This window comes from Scyliorhinus canicula, chromosome 14 (genome assembly GCF_902713615.1).
Source record: "Scyliorhinus canicula chromosome 14, sScyCan1.1, whole genome shotgun sequence".
Taxonomy (NCBI): domain Eukaryota; kingdom Metazoa; phylum Chordata; class Chondrichthyes; order Carcharhiniformes; family Scyliorhinidae; genus Scyliorhinus; species Scyliorhinus canicula.
Genome location: NC_052159.1, coordinates 43,191,716 through 43,214,739, shown reverse-complemented (window position 1 = coordinate 43,214,739; position 23,024 = coordinate 43,191,716). Strand labels below are relative to the sequence as shown.

General features: G+C 46.8%; 1 protein-coding gene across 2 annotated transcripts in view; it reads left to right on the top strand.

Annotated features, from left to right (window-relative positions):
- Window positions 1-240: 240 nt before the first annotated feature.
- Window positions 241-23,024, top strand: part of LOC119977745 (relaxin receptor 2-like) — a 185,506-nt gene continuing 162,722 nt past the window's right edge. For both annotated transcript variants that reach the window (XM_038818950.1, XM_038818949.1), the window contains exon 1: window positions 241-441. In XM_038818950.1, coding sequence (XP_038674878.1) covers window positions 402-441 — 40 coding nt within the window. In that variant the 5' untranslated portion in view covers window positions 241-401. The remainder of the gene's footprint in view (window positions 442-23,024) is intronic.

The window sequence follows — 23,024 nt, the reverse complement described above, 5'->3', positions numbered from 1 at the left end:
CCTTCCAAGTGAATGTGTTCAGGATTTGCCAATTGCGAACGGATCAGCCTTTCGGCTTCCTCGCAGTTTCTCAGTAAAGCGCAGTGTTGTTACTTGCAGTGACTGAGGCAAATCAGTCCGCTCCCTCCTTGCCCCCTGATTCACTGGTCCCAGCTCAGGCTGATCACTGAGTGGTCAGAGGTGGGACTTTCTTCCACGGTCAGGTGGGTTACATAACGCTTTGGAATAAATGGAGTGCGAGCTTTCTCAGCCTTCAGCACAGCTCCTGTGGGTCTTCGAGTGGCGCCTGCGCGGCTCCTGGACTCCAGCTTTATTAGTGACTCAGAGAGATGTGAGCTGGGGTAGAATCCAGGCGAACACCCCAGCATCTCGCCCGGCTCCTGGCCCGCACACACACCGCCATGATACTCCCTTACCTATTTGTGCTCGGCCAGCTGAACGGTAAGACCTTCTCTTCCATTTAACCACTGATTTACCCGGCTCACCAGGTCACTGTGTCAACTCGGAAACCACTGACCAGTGGATCATTTCACATTGGGAGGCGTGCCACGTGAAGATTTGGAGAATTAATGGTTGTATTAGACGTGGACTGATAGGATTATCATTCTATTGTGCAAATGTATTCGCCCTGGTCAATGGTAAGTGGGAAACATGCCTGGGCTTTGTGTCTGTGTTGAATTTTAGACGCGGACTCGGAGGATTTGCCCTCCTTACGGAGCACTATGTTAGCAGCAGGGCTGAGTTGAAAAAACGAAGAACAATGATTTATAGTGAGGATATCAGAAAGTGTGGTCAGTTGTTTTAAGGTTATGTTTAAAGTTAGGTAAAGGTTTAATAAGAATATAGTGTTGATTTGGAGTTCTGTGAAGTTTGATGACACATCTTACCCTGGATGGTGCTAAATGTGTTTTTGTTTTGGAAAATAAACATTGAAACAAACAGGTTGAAGAATGTGTGTCCAGTACGATGAATGACTAACAAATCCCGAAACATTCAGTCAAATTTCTAACTTCTGGAGTTGAAACTTCGTTGAATTTTAGAGGCGGAATAGGAGATTTGCCTCCTTTCTAACCACGGAGGTTAGACACCTTCAAAGAATGGGGTATAATCGCTCCCTTCACGTTCAGGTTATAAGCCATCTAATCGGTTGCAAAGATGTTTTATCGACTATAATAATGAACTACATTAAAACGTAATTGATTGTCTTTTTTTTGGCTTTGTATTCAATGGAGACATGATGTAACTGTGAAAGTTGGTGTCAGCGAAACCCTCCTTCTGAGCGGAATTTAGAAACGTGGTCTCACTGAATATTGGAAAGTATTTTATTTTTATAAATTACACCGGGAAAGGTAGCCACGGAGAAGACTGAATTTCATGAGCATTGTTAAGTGCTTAATTTGAATTCTGTTACTTCTATATTAGTTGAACAGTTTGCCGGGCTCGAGGCTCGAACCACATTTCGAGTGGAATTGGGACAGTCTAAAGTGTTTGTTTTAAACGAGGAGTATTGGCTTCCATTGTGTCACAAAGAATCGTTACCAAACAAAACCCACATCAAACCTTCGTATAAAATCTTTATTGGTCTGGTTCGTGTTTTTTTCCCCATTGTAATAACTATCTGGGGATATTTTGCTGCAGTTATTTGGCATCTTAGCGACAGGAGTCTACCGTCCCAGCGCCGCTCTTATTATTGAGCACAACCTGGGAACAAGGCGGTGAAATGTGCCTCCAAATAATTTCCTGTATCTGTTAACCCTGAAATTTGCTAGACTGCTCTTCAACTCCGGAATTTCAGGGGGCTTCCTATTAGTGTTAATACGAAAAGTACCTAATCTGTCCATCCTGAACCAGGATTCTGGAACAGCCGGTGGACCGTTTGATCCGTCTGCGCTTTTAATTTTTAAAAATAAATTTTAGCGTACCCAATTAATTTTTTTTCCAATTAAGGGGAATTTAGCATAGCCAATCCACCTACCCTGCACATCTTTGGGTTGTGGGGGTGAGACCCACACAGACATGGGGAGAATGTGCAAACTCCACACGGACAGTAACCCAGGGCTGGATCCTCAGCGCCGCAGTCCCAGTGCTATCCACTGCACCACAAGCCGCCCTCCTCTGCACTTTTCATTGATCAGAATCCTGTTCAGTAAACTGGCAGTTAATGAATCCTAATCAGAGGATGCTGCCCAGCCAGATATTTTTGTACGGTTTGAATTTTAAATTCTCATAACATGACTAACGAATTTGCCCACGTGAGGGCTGGTGTTAACATTCAGCTGATATTGATACTGGACAGGTCAGATTCTACAGTGAAACCCAGCTTGATAGATCTGAAATGTTTTTATTTGAAACTATGGAGGAAAGTTACTGAATAAATTCACAGGAATCTACTGACAAACTTTCGTAAAAACAGAATATTTATTAAACAAGAAACCGGCCAGACAAAAGTTTGGATAGATCTCAATACAAACGCAAGATGATGCTTCAGATTAACACTATCCATTTACCCCAGCAATATCTTTTCACAGGCATAAACCAATGAAGAGTTACCAATAGCTTGAGACACAAAGATTTCTTGCTTGGGACTGGGGTAGCTGCAAATGAGCATTAACTAGGTGCCGAGCTAGGTGGTTTCCCCACCCCCACCCTCTTTCCCAGAGACACCCGAAAACTGCACTCTAAACTCAGCCTTCTGGTAGCACATCACTTCACTGAGTTCTATAACTCAGTCAGCTAATGTCTCAATAGCCTAGTTTTCTTCTCAGGGAGCTAGAAATCTCCGTCTTCACTCTCTGCCACATATACAGCTCCGTCTTCACTCTCTGCCACATATACAGCTCCCTCTGTCTTTTTCGGTGCCTATGTCCCTGAACCACTGTCGATAGGTAACAATAATGTTTTTTCTACTCAGTGTTAATTGCTCTCCGCAATCATTATATTTTAACCCATCTCTTTACCTGCAAGGGTTATAAGACAACATTAAATTGTGTATTTAGAAACAATTCCAAATGCCTGACCTTTCAATCAGGAGTCCATCCAAGCTTTCTGACACCAATGTCCACAAATAGAACAGTATAGCACAGAACAGGCCCTTCGGCCCTCGATGTTGTGCCGAGCAATGATCACCCTACTTAAACCCACGTAACCCGTATCCCAACAATCCCCCCATTAACCTTACACTACGGGCAATTTAGCATGGCCAATCCACCTAACCCGCACATCTTTGGACTGTGGGAGGAAACCGGAGCACCCGGAGGAAACCCACGCACACACAGGGAGGACGTGCAGACTCCACACAGACAGTGACCCAGCCGGGAATCGAACCTGGGACCCTGGAGCTGTGAAGCATTGATGCTAACCACCATGCTACCGTGAGGCCCCAAAATGAAACTGAAACTCTTTGACCTTATTTAACACACAGATATATGTATTCAATTTAAAAATTATATATTGTTCACAACATAGGACATTTGATAAAATGTGACTTTACGCTGAGGTTCTCCTGCATGCTGTTCAAAATGATCCAGTACTATTTATATCTGCATTCTGTTTGAAATGGTCTAATACTATTTAAATCTGCATTCTGTTTGAAATGGTCTAATACTATTTACATCTGGGTCCAGAAAGCAACCTCTTTGTTTTAAAATTTGCGGGTGGGATTCTCCATCCTGCTGCATCCGTTTTCTGGTGTGCCACATACCTGCTGGTAGCGGAACCTCCGTCCCGCCAGCCGCCAATGGGGTTTCCCATTGTGCGCACCGTTGGGAAATCCGCAGGCGTGAGTGCGCTGTCGATGAAGCGGAGGATCCCGCCCCTTATCTTTGTTTCCAAATTTACTGGGGGGGGGGGTCTTAATTTTCTTTTAGATTGAGACAGGCAGATGAGTAGACGGCAGAAAGATATGCGTTGAGTGTGTCCCGGATTGTTCTTTGCGTATGATATGTCGAAGAACTAACAAGGAGGCATGCCATGTTAGATTTACCAGCCTGATGTTAACAGCCAATTTACTTTTTAATTTATTCACGTGATGTGGGCTTCACTGGTTAAGCCAGCAATTATTGTTCACCCCTTGAGAAGGTGGTGGTGAGCTGCCCACTTGAACTATTGCAATCTATGTGGTGTAAGTGCACTCACAGTGCTGTTCAGAAAGGAGTTCCAGGAAACTGACCCAGATACAGTGAAGGAACGGTGATATATTTCCAAGTCAGGATGGTGAGTAGCTTGGAGGGGAACCTTCAGGTGGTGGGGTTCCCATGTGCCTGCCACCCTTGTCCTTCTAGGTAGCACCTAGTTAATGCTCATTTGCAGCTACCCCATTCCCAAGCAAGAAATCTTTGTGTCTCAAGCTATTGGTAACTCTTCATTGGTTTATGCCTCTGAAAAGATATTGCTGCGGTAAATGCCTAAGGAGCCTTGGTGAGCTCCTGCAGTGAAACTTATATAAGAGACAAACTGCTGACACTGCACATCAGTAGTGGAGAGAGTGAATGTTTGCAGATGGGGTGCCAATCAAATTTTAAAAATTTATTTCATGGGATGTGGGCATAGCTGGCTGGGCGTGTTTATTGCCAACTGTAATGGTCTTCCGCTGAGTGCATTGCTGGGCCATTTCAAGAGTTGCTGTGGGTCTGAAGTCATCTGTAGACCAGACCAGGTAAGGAGGGCACTTACCTAAAGGACATTAGTGAACCAGATGGATTTTTTACAACGATGGTTTCAAGGAGATCATAAGACTTTTAAGTCCAGATTTTCACTGAATTCAAATTTCATCATCTGCCATTGTGGGATTCAAACCTTGGCCCACAGAGCATTACCCTGTGTCTCTAGATTACTAGCCCAGTGACAATTCTGCTGCCACATTTCCCCAAATGGGCTTTTGTCCTGGATACAATCAAATGTCTTGAGTGTTGTTGAAGCTGCACTAATCCAGGCAAGTGGAGAGTATTTTGTGCCTTGTAGATGATGGACAGGCTTTGGGAAGTAAGGAAGTGAAACATTTGCTGCAGGATCCCTAGTCTCTCACCTGCTCTTTTAGCCACAGTATTTATTTACAAAGAACAAAGAAAATTACAGCACAAGAACAGGCCCTTCGGCCCTCCCAGCCTGCGCCGATCCAGATCCTTTATCTAAACCTGTCGCCTATTTTCCAAGGATCTACTTCCCTCTGTTCCCCACCCGTTCATATATCTGTCTAGATGCATCTTAAATGATGCTATCGTGCCCGCCTCTACCACCTCCGCTGGCAAAGCGTTCCAGGCACCCACCACCCTCATGCAAAAAACTTTCCACGCACATCTCCCTTAAACTTCCCCCCTCTCACTTTGAAATCGTGACCCCTTGTAATTGACACCCCCACTCTTGGAAAAAGCTTGTTGCTATTCACCCTGTCCATACCTCTCATAATTTTGTCGACCTCAATCAGGTCGCCCCCTCAACCTCAGTCTTTCCAACGAAAACAATCCTAATCTACTCAACCTTTCTTCATAGCTAGCACCCTCCATACCAAGCAACATCCTGGTGAACCCCCTCTGCACCCTCTCTCAAGCATCCACATCCTTCTGGTAATGTGGCGACCAGAACTGCATGCAGTATTCCAAATGTGGCCTAACCAAAGTCCTATACAACTGTAACATGACCTGCCGACTCTTGTACTCAATACCCCGTCTGATGAAGGCAAGCATGCTGTATGCTTTCTTGACCACTCTATCGACCTGCGTTGCCACCTTCAGGGTACAATGGGCCTGAACTCCCAGATCTCTCTGTACATCAATTTTCCCCAGTACTCTTCCATTGACCGTATAGTCCGCTCTTGAATTGGATCTTCCAAAATGCATCACCTTGCATTTGCCTGGATTGAACTCCACCTGCCATTTCTCTGCTCAATTCTCCAATCTATCTATATTTTGCTGTATTCTCTGACAGTCCCCCTCGCTATCTTCAACTCCACCAATCTTAGTATCATCTGCAAACTTGCTAATCAGACCACCTATACCTTCATCCAGATCATTTATGTATATCACAAACAACAGTGGTCCGAGCACGGATCCCTGTGGAACACCACTAGTCACATTTCTCCATTTTGCGACACTCCCTTCTACCACTACTCTGTCTCCTGTTGCCCAGCCAGTTCTTTATCCATCTATCTAGTACACCCTGAACCCCATATGACTTCACTTTTTCCATCAACCTGCCATGGGAAACTTTATCAAACGCCTTACTGAAGTCCATGCATATGACATCTACAGCCCTTCCCTCATCAATTAACTTTGCCACTTCCTCAAAGAATTCTATTAGGTTTGTAAGGCATGACCTTCCCTGCACAAAACCATTCTGCTTAACACTGATAAGTCTATTTTCTTCCAAATGTGAGTAGATCCTATCCCTCAGTATCTTCTCCAACAGTTTGCCTACCACTGACGTCAAGCTCACAGATCTATAATTCCCTGGATTATCCCTGCTACCCGTCTTAAACAGAGGGACAATATTAGCAATTCTCCAGTCTTTCGGGACCTCACCCATTCTCAAGGATGCTGCAAAGATATCTGTTAAGGCCCCAGCCTTTCGTCCCTCGCTTCCCTCAGCAACCTGGGATAGATCCCATCCGGAGCTGGAGACTTGTCCACCTTAATGCCTTTTAGAATACCCAAAACTTCCCCCTTCCTTATGCCGACATGACCTAGAGTATTTAAACACCCATCCGTCATGTCCCTCTCCTTGGTGAACACCGATGCAAAGCACTCATTAAGAATCTCATCCATTTCCTCTGCCTCCATGCATAAATTCCCTCTTTTGCCTTTGAGTGGGCCAATCCTTTCTCTGGTTACCCTCTTGCTCCTTGTATACGAATAAAAGACTTTGGGATTTTCCTTAACCCTGTTAGCCAAAGATATTTCATGACCCCTTTCAGCCGTCTTTATTGCGCGTTTGAGATTTGTCCTACTTTCCCAATATTCCTCCAAAGCTTCATCAGTTTTAAGTTGTCTATATCTTATGTACGCTTCCTTTTTCATCTTGGCTAGTTTCACAATTGCACCCGTCATCCATGGTTCCCGAATCTTGCCATTTCTATCCCTCATTTTCACAGGGACATGTCTGTCCTGCACTCTAATCAATCTTTCCTTAAAAGACTCCCACATTTCAAATGTGGATTTATCCTTGAACAGCTGCTCCCAATCCACATTCCCTAGCTCCTGCCGAATTTTGTTATACTTGGCCTTTCCCCAATTTAGCACTCTTCATTTAGGACCACTCTCGTCTTTGTCCATGAGTATTCTAAAACTTACGGAATTGTGATCGCTATTCCCAAAGTAATCACCGACTGAAACTTCAACCACCTGGCTGGGATCATTCCCCAATACCAGGTCCAGTATAGCCCCTTCCCGAGTTGGATTATTTACATACTGCTCTAAAAAACCCTCCTGTTTGCTCTTTGCAAATTCTCCTCCATCTACTCCTCCAACACTGTATGAGTCCCATTCAATGTTGGGGAAGTTAAAATTTCCCATCACAACCACCCTATTGCTCCTACATTTGTCCATAATCTGTCTACATATTTGTACCTCTACTTCACACTCACTTTTGGGAGGTTTGTAGTAAAGTCCTAACAATGTTACTGCACCCTTCCTATTTCTTAGCTCTACCCATATTGCCTCAGTGGTCGAATCCTACATCGTGCCCTCCTTAATCACAGCTGTGATATCATCTCTGACCAGTAATGCGACTCCTCCACCCCTTTTACCTCCCTCTCTATCCCTCCTGAAGCATCTATACCCTGGGATATTTAGTGCCAATCTTGCCCTTCCCTCAGCCATCATATTCCCAGGTACTAATCCAAGCCCCAAATTCATCTGCCTTACCTGCTACACTTCTCGCATTAAAACAAATGCACCTCAGACCACCTGTCCCTTTGTGTTCATCATCTCTTCCCTGCCTACTCTTCCCCTTAGTTACTATGAGTTTATTATCTAGTACCTTACTGGCTTTAGTTGCTGCCTTTTTACTGACCTGTAACTTCCTAATCTGGTTCCCCTCCTGCTGCCACATTAGTTGAAAACCTCCCCAACAGTTTTAGCAAAAGCACCCCCTAGGATATTGGTTCCAGTCCTGCCCAGGTGTAGACCATCCGATTTGTAATGGTCCCACCGCCCCCAGAACCGGTTCCAAAGTCACAAAAATATGAACCCCTCCCTCCTGCACCATCTCTCAAGCCACGTATTCATTATGACTATTCTTGAATTTCTACTCTGACTGTCTCGTGGCACTGGTAGCAATCCTGAGATGACTACCTTTTGGGGTCCTACTTTTTAACTTATCTCCTAACTCCCTAAATTCTGATTGTAGCACCTCGTCCCATTTTTAACCTATATCGTTGGTGCCTATATGCACCATGACAACTGTCTGTTGACCCTCCCCCTTCATCATTATGTCCTGCAGGCAATCTGAGACATCCCTGACCCGTGCACCCAGGAGGCAACATACTATTCGGGAGTCTCGTTTTCGACCACAGAAACACATGTCTACTCCCCTTACGATTGAATCCCCTTTGACTATAGCTCTGCCGTCTTTTTCCTGCCCTTCTGTGCAGCAGATCCAGCCACGGTGCCATGAGCCTGGCTACTAATGCCTTCCCTTGGTGAGTCATCTTCCCCCAACAGAACCCAAAACGGTATACCTGTTTTGGAGGGAGATGATCGCAGGGGACACCTGCACTGCCTTCCAGCTCTTTCTCTGCCTTTTGGTCACCCCTTCCCTGTCTCCCTTACCAATCCTAATCTGCAGTGTGACCAACTCACTGAACGTGCTATCCACAACCTCCTCAGCATCGCGGATGCTCCAAAGTGAGTCCATCCGCAGCTCCAGAGCCATCATGCGGTCTAACAGGAGCTGCAGCTGGACACACTTCCCGCACATGAAGGAGTCGGGGCATCGGCTGCGTCCCTGAACTCCCACATTGAGCACGAGGAGCATAACACGGGTCTGGGATCTCCTGCCATTTTTACACTTTACCTTAACTGATTACAAATATAATATCAAATAATGAATAAGTGAAAGGAATAAAGATTTTACTTACCAATCACAATACTTGCCAACACACGAAGAGTTAAATTTCTCCCAGCTACTGTTAATTGTAGCACTTTCCTTACCAGCCAATCAGGTCACTGCTTTGCTGTGATGTCTGTGGTGAATGTAACGTAGTAAATCACACTGTATTTACCAATACCAGTGTAAGCGCAGTAGCGTTATCCGACCACTAGGGGAAGTAGCTCTGGGAATGCTCAGGAGTTTGTATAGGGCTCCACCCTTGGCTCAGCCCACGACTCCTCCCCCTTGACTGCTGTATAAATAACCGTGTCCAGAGCCAGCCTGCAGTTCAACGGGTAACAGGCTGGCTCTGTAGTAAGTAGATTAAAACCACTGTTCATATCTTAAAGCACGTGTCTCGTGAATTGATGGTTCCATCAATTTAATCTACTTAAGAACAGTCAGGATCGATCATGGAATCAGCCCTCAAGCCTGGACGCCTGGAACACGACCCACAGGATGCAGAGGCAAAATAAATCTTCTCCCACTGGCTGCGGTGCTTTAAGGCCTACCTGGCTGAAGTGAGCACAGCCGAAACTTCTTTGTTAAGTCTACTGTACGCGAGGGTGAGCCACAGAATCTCTACGCAACTAAACTCGGCCGGTTCATATGCTGCAGCGCTAGCGATACTCGATAAGATGTATGTAAGGCCCATTAACTAAGTTTACGCACGCCATGTGTTCACGACTCGCCGCCAGCGGCCTACAGAATCACTCTGAATTTTTAAGAGAGCTCAATAATCTATCTAATGACTGTAACTATCAAGCGGTTACCGCGGCTGAACATAGACAACTTGCTGTACGTGATGTTTTTGTAGCGGGCCTCAGGTCTAATTATGTGCGCCAACGACTGCTGGAAAAGGGGCCCAAGACTTAGAAACTGCAGAAATTGCTACCACGATGGAGGTCTCCTTCCGCAGCCTCACCTCGCTCCCCGCGGACCCCGCGACCCAATCATGGGCCCCCGACCAGCGACTCCCTCAGGCCTGAGCCACGCGGCCGTCCAGCCACCAGGCTGCCTCAGCCAGCCACTATGCTGCTCCAGCCTGCCATTTCTGCGGCCAGAATCAGCACCCGCGGCAGCACTGCCCGGCCCGCAACGCGACCTGCAGCAGCTGCGGACGGAAAGGCAACTACGCGAGAGTGCCTCGCTAAAAGGGCCCCAGCTTCCAACTCCCCAGCGGCACAAAGTAATCGCTCCCCACACCCGCAGGCCCGTGGTACCCGAAACGCTGCGGCCTATGCCCCGATCCCACCCCCTCCTGCCACGTGTGATCCATGGGGGACGCCATCTTCCTCGCCGCCCGCCACGTGCGATCCACGGGCCCGACCTGCATCTCCACGCTCGGACAACTCATCGAAGAGTACGACCTCCCCTGGCGCTCGTCACGCGGCCTGCAACTCGGCGCAGTCACCCTGGATCAATCACGTCCGAAGCATCTGCGAAATTCGATGGCAGAGGTCCAAATCAACGGGTACAACACGCCATACCTTTTTGACTCCGGGAGCACTGAGAGCTTCATACCCCCAGACCTGGTAAGATGCTGTTCGCTCCCCGTTTTCCCCGTGCGGCAAACTATCTCGTCGCTTCAGGCTCCCATTTTGTCCAGTTCCAGGGGCGCACCGCCGCGACACACACAATCCGAGGCGCTAGCTACTCAAAATTTCAACTCTACGTTTTGCCCGACCTCTGCGCGCCACTCTTATTAGGCCTAGATTTTCAGTGTAACCTTAAGAACCTCACCCTCAGCTTCAGCGGGCCCCTGCCCCCACTCACTATCTGCAGCCTCGCTACGCTGCGAATCTTCCCCCCTCCTCTCTTCGCCAATCTCACAAAGGATTGTAAACCTGTAGCCAATCGTAGCAGGCGGTATAGCCTGCAGGATAGGGTATTTATCAGATCAGAGGTCCGAAGGCTTCTCGGTGAGGGGATTATAGAGGCCAGCAATAGTCCCTGGATAGCTCAGGTGGTGGTCGTTAAGACCAGGGAAACATTCCGCATGGTTGTCGACTATAGTCAGACCATAAATAGATTTATGCTCCTCGACGCGTATCCCCTCCCCAGGATTGCAGATATGGTAAATCAGATCGCCCAGTATCGGCTCTTTTCCATGGTGGATCTGAAGTCTGCATACCACCAGTTCCCAATCCGCCTGGAGGACCACCACTACACGGCATTATAGGCCGATGGCCGCCTCTTCCATTTCCTCCAGGTCCCCTTTGGCGTCACTAATGGGGTCTCGGTGTTCCAACGAGCAATGGACCGAATGGTGGGCCAGTACGGGCTGCGGGCCACATTTCCGTACTTGGACAATGTCACCATCTGCGGCTATGACCAGCAGGACCACAACGCCAACCTCCACCGTTTTTTCCAGACGGCACAGAAATTAAACATCATCTACAACAAAGAGAAATGCGTTTTCCGCACAAACAGACTGGCCATCCTCGGCTACGTCGTGGAAAACGGAGTCCTGGGCCCAGACCCGGACCGTATGCGCGGTCCTCAAACGGTGCTTGGGCTTCTTCTCCTACTACGTCCAGTGGGTCCCTCAATATGCGGACAAAGCCCGCCCACTCTTTAAGGCCACACGATTTCCCCTGTCAGCTGAGGCACGCCAGGCCTTCAACTGCATCAAGGAGGAAAGCGGCCATGCGGGCGGTGGATGAATCCACTCTATTCCAGGTTGAGAGCGACGCCTCAGAGGTAGCTCTAGCAGCCACACTAAATCAGGCAGGGAGACCAGTCGCATTTTTCACCCGTACCCTCTCCGCTTCAGAACTCCGACACTCCTCAGTCAAGAAAGAAGCACAAGCCATTGTGGAGGCTATTCGTTACTGGAGGCACTACCTCGCAGGTAGGAGGTTTGCCTCATCACCGACCAAAGATCGGTTGCCTTCATGTTTGATAACTCTCAAAGGGGCTAAATAAAAAATGATAAAATTCTTCGGTGGAGGATCGAACTCTCCACCTACAGCTATGATATTAAGTATCGACCCGGGAAGCTCAACGAACCTCCGGATGCCTTATCCCGCGGGACATGCGCCAGCGCGCAGATTGACAGACTGAAAGTCATCCACAACGACCTCTGCCACCGGGGGTCACCCGGCTCGCCCACTAAATCAGAGCCCAAAACCTGCCTTTCTCCAACGAGGAGGTAAAAGCGGTCACCAGGGACTGCCCGATCTGTGCGGAGTGCAAACCGCACTTCTATAGACCAGACAGGGCCCACCTGGTCAAGGCTTCTAGGCCCTTTGAATGCCTCGCGATTGATTTCAAAGGGCCACTCCCCTCCAATAACAAGAACGTTTACTTTCTAAATGTCGTAGATGAGTTCTCCCGTTTCCCATTTGCTATCCCGTGCCCCGGCATGACCTCCCACACAGTCATTAGGGCCCTGCATAGCATCTTCACCCTGTTTGGTTTCCCCAGCTACGTGCACAGCGACCGGGGTTCGTCCTTCATGAGCTGCGTCAGTACCTGCTCGACAAGGGCATTGCCTCGAGCAGGACTACCAACTACAACCCCAGGGGGAAAGGGCAGGTGAAGAGGGAGAACGTGACGGTCTGGAAGACCGTCCTACTGACCCTCCGGTCTAGCAAGCTCCAGGTCTCCCAGTGGCAGGAAGTCCTCCCAGACGCGCTTCACGCTATTAGGTCCCTCTTATGCACAGCGACCAATCAGATCCCTCACGAGAGGCTCTTCATTTTTTCCAGGGGCACTACCACGGGGGTCTCACTTCCGGCATGGCTGAGGACACCGGGCCCGGTACTCCTGAGGAAACACGTCATGGCACACGCAACCGACCCCCTTGTTGAGAAGGTGCGCCTGTTCCACTCCAACCCCCAGTACGCCTTCGGCGAGTTCCCTGACGGCCGCCAGGACACAGTGTCCCTCCGGGATCTGGCACCCGCTGGATCCAGCGCCCCCTCTACCCCCACAGAAGGACCCCTCACCCTACACCCCATGCTGCCGCCCCCTCGCGCTCCCGAGCCCACGAGCTCGCTCCACCAGTTCCGTGCACCCGCGCCGGCCAGCCCCAGCACCCCCAGTCCCCGGTCGAACCAGGAGAGTATGAAGCTCGGACACAACCCTCCCTGGAGACCACCATTGTACCCCAGCACACAACACCCATCCAGCCACCGCAAGAGGCTGTAACCCCGGTGGTCCGCAGATCACAGCGGACAGTTCGACCACCGGACAGACTTACTTTGTAGACCACCACCCCCGCCGGACTTGATTTTTTTGCAGGGGGTCAATGTGGTGAATGTAACGTAGTAATTCACACTGTATTTACCAATACCATTGTAAGCGCAGTAGCGTTATCCGACCACTAGGGGAAGTAGCTCTGGGAATGCTCAGGAGTTTGTACCGGGCTCCACCCTTGGCTCCGCCCATGACTCCTTCCCCATGACGTATAAATAACCGTGTCCAGAGCCAGCCTGCAGTTCATCGAGAGTTCAACGGGTAACAGGCTGGCTCTGTAGTAAGTTGATTAAAACCACTGTTCATATCTTAAAGCACGTGTCTCGTGAATTGATGGTTCCATCAATGTCACTCTTCAAATTTATCCCCAAAGACCCTGTGGCCGCTGTTTAAGCAGCTAGTTTAAATACTCACCACTCCGCCCGCTCCAACAGCTGACTTCCCGCCAAAAAGACTCAAATCCGTGAAGCAGCTAGTTTAAATACTCACCGCTCGACTCTGTAGCTCCGCCCACTCCAACAGCTGAATTCCCGCCGAAAAGCTATGACTAGTTCAGTTCAGTTATTGGACAATAGTAATCCCCAGAATACTGACAGTGAGGGATTCAGTGATGGTAATGCCATTGAATATTAAGCTGATGGTTAGATTCTGTCTTGTTGGAAATAATCATTGCCTCTCATTTGTGTAACATGAATGTTACTTGCAACTTGTCAGTCCAAGCCTAGATATTGTGCAGATTTCCACTTGGACATGGACTGCTTGAGCATCGATGAAGCTGGGGGAGGCCGAGATGGATCATCCATTCGGCATTTCTGGCTAAAGATTATTGTAAATGCTTCAGCTTATATTTTGCATTGGGTTCCCCCATCATTGAGGATGGAAATATTTGTGGAATCTCCTTCTCGTGAATTGTTTACTTGTCCACCACCATTCATGACTGGATGTGGTAGGACTGCAGAGCTGGGGTCTGATTTGGTTGTGGAATATCTGACCACTATCTACCACTTGCTGCAGATGCCGTTTGGCACACAGGTGTTCCTGTGTTGCTTCACCAAGTTGTCACCTCATTTTTAAGTATGCCTAAAAATGTTAGGATGCTACTTCTAGCATCACCTCCTGCTCTCTTCATCAAACCAGGGTTGATCCCCAACTATGATTCTGAGTAGCCTCTAAGATTTAGGCAAAATGACATAATGCAACGAGATGGAAATTATCCATAGTAAACTAGAAAGTTTTAGATTAGATTGGATTGGATTTGTTTGTTTGTTTATTGTCATGTGTACCGAGGTACAGTGAAAAGTGTTTTTCTGCGAGCAGCTCAACAGATCATTAAGTACATGGGAAGAAAAGGGAATAAAAGAAAATACATAATAGGGCAACACAAGATATACATATACAATGTAACTACATAAGCACTGGCATCGGATGAAGCATACAGGATGTAGCGTTAATGAGGTCAGTCAATAAGAGGGTCTTTAGGAGTCTGGTAACAGCGGGGAAGAAGCTGTTTTTGAGTCTGTCCGTCCGTGTTCTCAGACTTCTGTATCTCCAGCCCGATGGAAGAGTGAGTATGGAGGGTGGGAGGGGTCTTTGATTATGCTGCCTGCTTTCCCCAGGCAGCGGGAGGTGTAGATGGAGTCAATGGATGGGAGGCAGGTTCGTGTGATGGACTGGGTGGTGTTCACGACTCTCTGAAGTTTCTTGTGGTCCTGGGCCGAGCAGTTGCCATACCAGGCTGTGATGTAGCCAGATAGGATGCGTTCTATGGTGTATCTGTAAAAGTTGGTAAGGGTTCATGTGGACATGCCAAATTTCCTTCGTTTCCTGAGGAAGTATAGGTGCTGTTGTGCTTTCTTTGTGGTAGCATCGATGTGGGTGGACCAGGACAGAGTTTTGGAGATGTGCACCCCTAGGAATTTGAAACTGCTAACCATCCCCACCTTGGCCCCGTTGATGCTGATAGGGGTGTTTACATTACCTTGCTTCCTGAAGTCACTGACCAGTTTTGCTGGCATTGAGGGAGAGATTGTTGTCACTGCACCACTCCACTAGGTTCTCTATCTCCCTCCTGTATTCGGACTCGTCGTTATTCGAGATCCGGCCCACTATGGTCATATCGTCAGCAAACGTGTAGATGGAGTTGGAACCAAATTTTGCCACGCAGTCATGTGTGTACAGGGAGTAGAGTAGGGAGCTAAGTACGCAGCCATGCGGGGATTCAATATTGAGGATTATTGTGGGGGAGGTGTTGTTGTTCATTCTTACTGATTGTGGTCTGTTGGTCAGAAAATCGAGGATCCAGTTGCAGAGTGGGGAGCCAAGGCCTAGGTTTTGGAGCTTTAATATGAGCTTGGCTGGGATTATGGTGTTGAAGGCGGAGCTGTAGTCAATAAATAGGAGTCTGATGTAGGAGTCCTTGTTGTTGAGATTCTCTTGGGATGTATGTAGGGCCAGGGAAATGGCGTCTGCTGTGGACCGGTTGTGGCGGTATGTGAATTGCAGTGGATCAAGGTATTCTGGGAGTATGGAGGTGATGCACTTCATGATCAACCTCTCGAAGCACTTCATTATGACTGAAGTCAGGGCCACTGGACAGTAGTCATTGAGGCATGTTGCTTGGTTTTTCTTTGGCACCGGTATGATGGTGGTGGTCTTGAAGCAGGTGGGGACCTCAGAGTTGAGTCGGGACAGGTTAAAGATGTTCGCGAACACCTCTGCCAGCTGGTCCGCGCAGGCTCTGAGTGCACGACCAGGGATCCCTTCTGGGCCCATCGCCTTCCGAGGGTTCACTTTCAGGAAGGCCTATCTGACTTCGGAAGCTGTGATGGTGAGTTATGGGCTGCTGGGGCACTTGACAGCGGATTGTTTGTTACCTGCTCGAACCGAGCATAGAATGTATTGAGTTCATCGGGGAGATGTGCGCTGCTGCCAGAGATACTGCTCGGCTTCGCTTTGTGGCCCGTTATGTTGTTTAGTCCTTGCCACAACTGCCGAGAGTCTGTCTGTGACTCTAGTTTGGTTTGATATTCTCTCTTGGCATCTCGGATGACTTTGCGGAGGTCATACCTGGATTTCTTGTATAGGTCAGTGTCGTCTGACTTGAGCGCCTCAGATCTGTCCTTCAGTATGGAGTCAATCTCGCGATTGAGCCATGGTGTCCGGTTGGTTAACGTACGTACTGCTTTATTTGGCATGTAGTCATCCACACATTTGCTGATGAAGTCTGTGATGGTGGTGGCATACTCATTTAAGTTGGTCGCTGAGTTCTTAAATATGGACCAGTCCACTGTCTCTAAGCAGTCACGTAAGAGCTCTTCTGTTACCTCGGACCAGCACTGCACAACCTTCTTAGCTGGATTCTCCCGCTTGAGTTTCTGCTTGTAAGCCGGGAGAAGGAGCACCGTCTCATCGTCTGATTTCCCAAAGTGCGGTTGGGGATGGAACGTTAGGCACCCCTGATTTTTGAGTAGCAGTGGTCAAGTGTGTTGTCGCCCCTGGTGGGATAGGATATGTGCTGGTGGAATTTTGGCAGCACATGGGTTTGTTCATGGGTAAACTGACAGAAGATCAGTGGCAGGTATTCAAAAATAATTTAGCATGATACTGAACTCGTTCATACGCCTTGGGAGCAAGAATTCTCCTTGTTTAAAAAAAAAGACTGGTTGACTGAAGAGATAGGTGACAACATAAAATTAAAAGCAAAAGTGTGAAAAAATTCACATTCAACACACTGGGAAAGATAAAGAACAGGAAAGGGTGACACACAGATAGTAACTACAACAGAAGGAAAGCACGGGAAAAAATTTCCAAGGAACATCTAAATCAACACAAAACATTTTTTACAATATATTAGGAAAAATGATGGTGATCAGGACCAAACAGGGCCACCTGACAGTTGATAATATTAATATTGTCAGTGAAAGGGGCAGCAAGGTGGTGCAGTGGTTAGCATTGCTGCCTCACGGCACCAAGGTCCCAGGTTCGATCCCGGCTCTGGGTCACTGTCCGTGTGGAGTTCGCACATTCTCCCCGTGTCTGTGTGGGTTTTGCCCCCACAACCCAAAGATGTGCAAGGTAGGTAGATTGGCCATTCTAAATTGCCCCTTAATTGGAAAAAATTAATTGTGTACTCTAAATTTATAAAAATTAAAAATAAAAATAAAAATATTGTCAGTGAAATTAAGGAAATAGCGGATATGTTGAATAATAATTCAGTTTATCAATATTTAAAGTTGAGGAAGAGGTCAATATGCTGAACATCCCAAGGAAAATAATACTTAATCCTGGACAAAACCCCCACCCCCCAGAACCGGATGGTATCCATTGCACAGTTTTAAAAGTAGGTGAGAACATTATAGGTGCCTTAACTTTGTAACAATGTAGACTCAAGCACCTCTTGACTCAGCGACCTTCCCATTCTGGCCTCAAGTGGCTGACATCATTTCTTTAACATGCTCTCTCTCTATCATGGCGCTGATGGCAGTAACCACCCACACTACCTAGTGGAGCCTATACCCTTCGGCCCGTTCTCATGCCTCAGGCCGGTTTCCTCCTTCCCCCAGTGGAGCCCTCGCCCTGCAGCCCAGTAAAAACAATCTTGTTGGCGTGGTACATAGAGACTTGCCTGTGACAAACCGGCGGCACGGTAGCACAGCGGTTAGCACAGTTGCTTCACAGCTCCAGGGTCCCAGGTTCGATTCCCGGCTTGGGTCACTGTCTGTGTAGAGTCTGTACATTCTTTCCGTGTCTGCGTGGGTTCCCTCCAGGTGCTCCGGTTTCCTCCCCAAGTCCACAGATGTGCAGGCTAGGTGGATTGGCTATGCTAAATTGCCCTTCTTGTCCAAAAAAAGTTTAGGTGGGGTTACGGGGATAGGGTGGAGGTGTGGGCTTAGGTTGAGTGCTCTTTCCAAGGGCTGGTGTAGACCCGATGGGCCGAATGGCCTCCTTCTGCATTGTAAATTCTATTCTATGAAAATGATTCTTGGACTGCAATCATTTGGCTATGAGGACAGATTCTCAAACTAGGGTTGTATTCCCTGTAGTTTAGAAAGTTAAGGGGTGATTTTATTGAAGTTTTCAAGATATTGAGGGAGAAAGATGGGCAAGATTTGGAGAAACAGTTTCCACCCGTTGGGGTACCTCGGACTCAAAGCAGTATACATTTTGGAGCCAGGCCTTTTACGAGTGAAATTAGTCTTCACACAAAGTGTGGTAGAAGTTAGGAACTCTTCCACAAAATGCGATTGATGTTGGATCAATTGTTCAACTTAAAACTGAGATTGACAGATTTGTGTTAGCCAAAGGTATCAAAGAATATGCATGTATATGAAGTTAGGCCATATACATAGTCTCCATAAATGACGGTTTGATGGGTTAAATGGCCTATCCAGTTCCTATGGAAGTTATTGTTGTATATTAGTGATCTAAACCTTGATGTATAGGGCACAGTTTCACAATTTGTAGATGATACAAAACTTAGAAACATAGTGAGCAATGAAAAGGATAATATAGAACTTCAAAAAAAATGTAGATAAGTTGGAGGAATGGACAGACAGGTGGCAGATGAAGTTCAGTACCTCAAAATGTGAAGTGATTTATTCTGGTAAAAGAACATAGAGAGACAATATAAGTTTAAAATATCTAAAGAGAGCAGAGGGACATGGGTGTATAAGTGCATAAGTCATTGAAAGTGACTGAACAGGTTGAGAGAGCAGTTAACAAATCATACAGAATCCAAGGCTTTATTAACAGGAGCATAGAGGATTTTGTTGAACTTGTATGAGGCACTAATTCAGCCTCACAGGAGTATTGCATCCAGTTCTGAGTGCCACCCTTTAGTAAAGGTGTGAAGAAAATGGAGGGAGTGCAGAAAAGATTCATGAGAACAATTCCAGGGATGAGAAACCCAAGAACATAAGAACTAAGAGCAGAAGTAGACCGTCCGGCCCTTCGAGCCTGCTCCGCCATTCTATAAGATCATGGCTGATCTATTTGTGGTCTCAGAACCACTTACCCGCAGTCTCGCCATATCCCATAATTCCTTTATTTTTCAAAAAAACATCTACCCTATCTTTAAATATTCTTTAAATATTTTAAAGCTTCCCTTATGATAATGGATAGGAAAAGTTGGGACCTTTTTCCTTGGAGAAAATAAATCTGAGCGGGCAGTTGATTGAGAAGTACAAAATCAGGAAATTTCAGACAGAATAGATAGGGAGAAAATATTCACATGCATGAAATGATCAAGAAAGCATGTATACAGATTTAAGGAGGGGAGGGTTAGCTCATTAGGCTAGACAGCTGGTTCATGATGCAGAGCAATGTCAGCAGCGCGGGTTCAATTCCCGTACCAGCTGAGGTTACTCATGAAGACGGCCGGCTTCTCAACCTTGCCCCTCATCTGAGGTGTGGTGATCCTCGGGTTAAATCACCACCAGTCAGTTCTCCCCTTCAAACGGGAAAGCAGCCTACGATCATGGGACAATTGCAACTTTACACCTACAGATTTAAGATAATTTACAAAAGTAGCAAATGCAGTATCAGAAAAAACCTATTATGGTCTGCAATGAATTGCCTGATAGTGTTGGATGCAGGTTCAATCAAGGCACAAAGTAAATTGCTCATTCGGAGAGCAGGTTCAAACACGATGGGTCATATGGCCTCCTTCCGCACTGTAAAGATTCTGTGATTCAATGACTAGGCTGAAGTGTGTGAATGTATGGTCGCTAAATTTGCTGATAACACCTATATGGCAGTTTCGCAATTTTTAAAAGCACAAGGTAGGTAGGAGAGTAAGTTGCAAAGAGAATATAAGGAGTCAGCAAAGGGATGTAAAAAAATTAAACGATTAGGCAAAGAATTGGCAGGTAATGTAAGAATATGTGAACTTGTCCATTTTGGCAGAAAGAACAAAAAAAAACGTACAGTTTAAATAGAGACTGCAGATCTCTGCAGTACAGAGGGATCGAGGGGCCCTGGTACGTGAATCACAAAAGTGTTGCAAAGTGATTAGGAAGGCAAATGTTGTTTATTGCAAAGGGAATGGGAATATAAAAATAGTGAAGTTGTACAAGACTTTAGTGATATCACACCTGGAGAACTGTCTCCTTTGGTCTCCTTACTTAAGAAAGGACACAACTGCATTAGAATCAATCCAGAAAAGGTTCATTTGATTGATTCCTGGAATGAAGGGGTTACCTTATGAGGACAAGTTGGGCCTGAACCCTTGTGGGAGAAACTAGAATTAGGGGACACAGTTTAAAAATATTTGGCGTGTTTTTCCATTTCTAACGCCAACACAGAATCCGTGGACTTTTGTGACAGTAAAACCGGCGCCGCACCTGGACCGCTTCCACTACCATTGAGGGGCTAGCACCGGTGCCACGTGGGGGGTGCCCTGGGGGGACACCTATACGACTCATGGCACTAAGCTCAAAGTGGGCTCTTCGCGGTGTGTGCAGCTGCATGGCTCCCTTGCCAGTTGCAGCAATGATGTTCCGTGTCCGTGCATACCAACCCCACAGCCCACCTCCTGGCCACTCCCCTCTACTCCCCCCAGCCCTGGCAGAGCCCCTCAGCCAGCAACACAACTGTCAGCAAACCATGGTAATGCTGTACACCTTCCATACCCCCTCTCTCTCCCTCAGCAGCCGCCACAGCAGTTTCGCAATTTTTAAAAGCACAAGTGAACCGCGCCATCGGGAACTCGGCCCATCGGAGGTGGAGAATACTGGGTCAGGCCCGCTAATGACATGCCAATGGTGCCTACTGTATATGATTTCTGGAATGCATTGATGACGCCGTCGAGGTGCTGGAGCATTGCAATTTGGTGTCAAATCGGCGCCTGCCACAATATTGGCATCTGAACCGATTCCCCACCCAGTCGCCTTTCCCGATTTCGGGGTCAGCCAATGGAGAATCCCACCCAAGGAGTCTCCCATTTAAGAAAGACATGAGAAGATTGTTTTCTTCCGGAGGGTCAATAGTCTGGCAAATTATTTTTCTCAGTAGTGGAGGTGGGGGTCATTGAATATTTTTAAGGTTGAGCTAGATAGATTCTTGACTGACAAGGGAGTTGAAGGGTATACAAGGTAGAAAGGAAAGTAGAGTTGTGGCCACAATAAGATCAACCATGATCTTATCAAATAGTGGTGCAAGTTCAGGGAACTGAATGGCTTACTCCTTCCTTTAATTCATATATTTAAATCTATGAAGGGCTGATCATTACATAACCAAGGTCTGCTACAGAATAAAATGTGTAAAATGATGTAAATTTATAAAGAAAACCTATACTGCCATCATGTACTGGGCCCAACTACCTTCAGCAGCTTTATGAATGACCTTCCCTCCATGAAAAGGTCAGAAATTGGAATATTTCCTAATGATTACACAATGTCAACACCATTTGCAGCTCCCCAAATACTGAAGCAGTCCATGCCCACATTCAGCAAGACAACATTAGGCTCATACCACACAAGTGCCAGGCAATGACCATCTCCAACAAGACATAATCTAACCATCTCTCCATCTCTGAATCCCCCTCTATCAAGATCCTAGGGGTTACCATTAAGCAGAAACTAAACTCGGTTAGCCAGGGGCTGGTTCAGCTCACTGGGCTAAATCGCTGGCTTTTAAAGTAGACCAAGCAGGCCAGCAGCACGGTTCGTTTCCCGTACCAGCCTCCCCGGACAGGCGCCGGAATGTGGCGACTAGGGGCTTTTCACAGTAACTTCATTGAAGCCTACTTGTGACAATAAGCGATTTTCATTTTTTTCATATAAATACTGAAGCTACAAGAGCAGATCAGAGGTTGAGAATTGTGTAGCAAGGCCCCCACCTCCTTACTGCCCAAAGCCTGTTCACCAACTGCAAGGCACAAGTTAGGATTGTGATGGAATATTTACCACTTGCCTGAATATATGGAACTCGATCAACACTTAAGCATAATACCATCCAGTACAAAGCAGCCCACTCGATTGTCACCCCATCTACCATCTCCAACATCCACTCCCACTAGCACCAAAACACAATGGTAGCAGTGTGCTACATCTACAAGTGTCATTATTCACCAATACTTTTTGGATAGCCTTTTCCAAACCCATGAGCTCTACCAACTAGAAGGATAAAGGCAGCAGATACATGGGATTAGCACAACTTGCATGTTACTCAACAAAGCTGCGCACATCGTGACTTGGGAATTTATTGCTATTCCTTCACTGTTGCTGGGTCAAAATTTGCAACTCGCAGCTCTGTGGGTGTACCGACACCACATGGTCTGCAGTGGTTCAACAAGGTGGTGCACCCCCACCTTTTCAAGGGCATTAGAGATGGGCAACAAAATTGCTGGCTTAGCCAGTGAAGCCCTTGTCCTGTGAGAGTAAATTTAAAAAATTGGCTGAAGTTATAACACTTCATTCTAATCTTATTAAATCTAAGTAATGCAAGTAACGAGGCAGACAGCTTCAGAATTCTGGTTAGAATTCTCCAATTGATCTTGAAGGGTGAACAGATTCTACTTAGGTTATTTCAAGGTAATCAAAAATCAGTTATGGAATTGGCTCAATCATGCTGCAGAGAAAATTGCTTTTACTTATCTAACATAAAGGGCATACAATAATCCTGACAAAAATGAGCACACCAAACCGAACTGATGAAGCCGAGGCCTTGCCAGAAACTCCAAGAGTACTTCTTGTTGATTCAAAATGAACTTTTCATTTTATAAATTGCATACAATTATTACT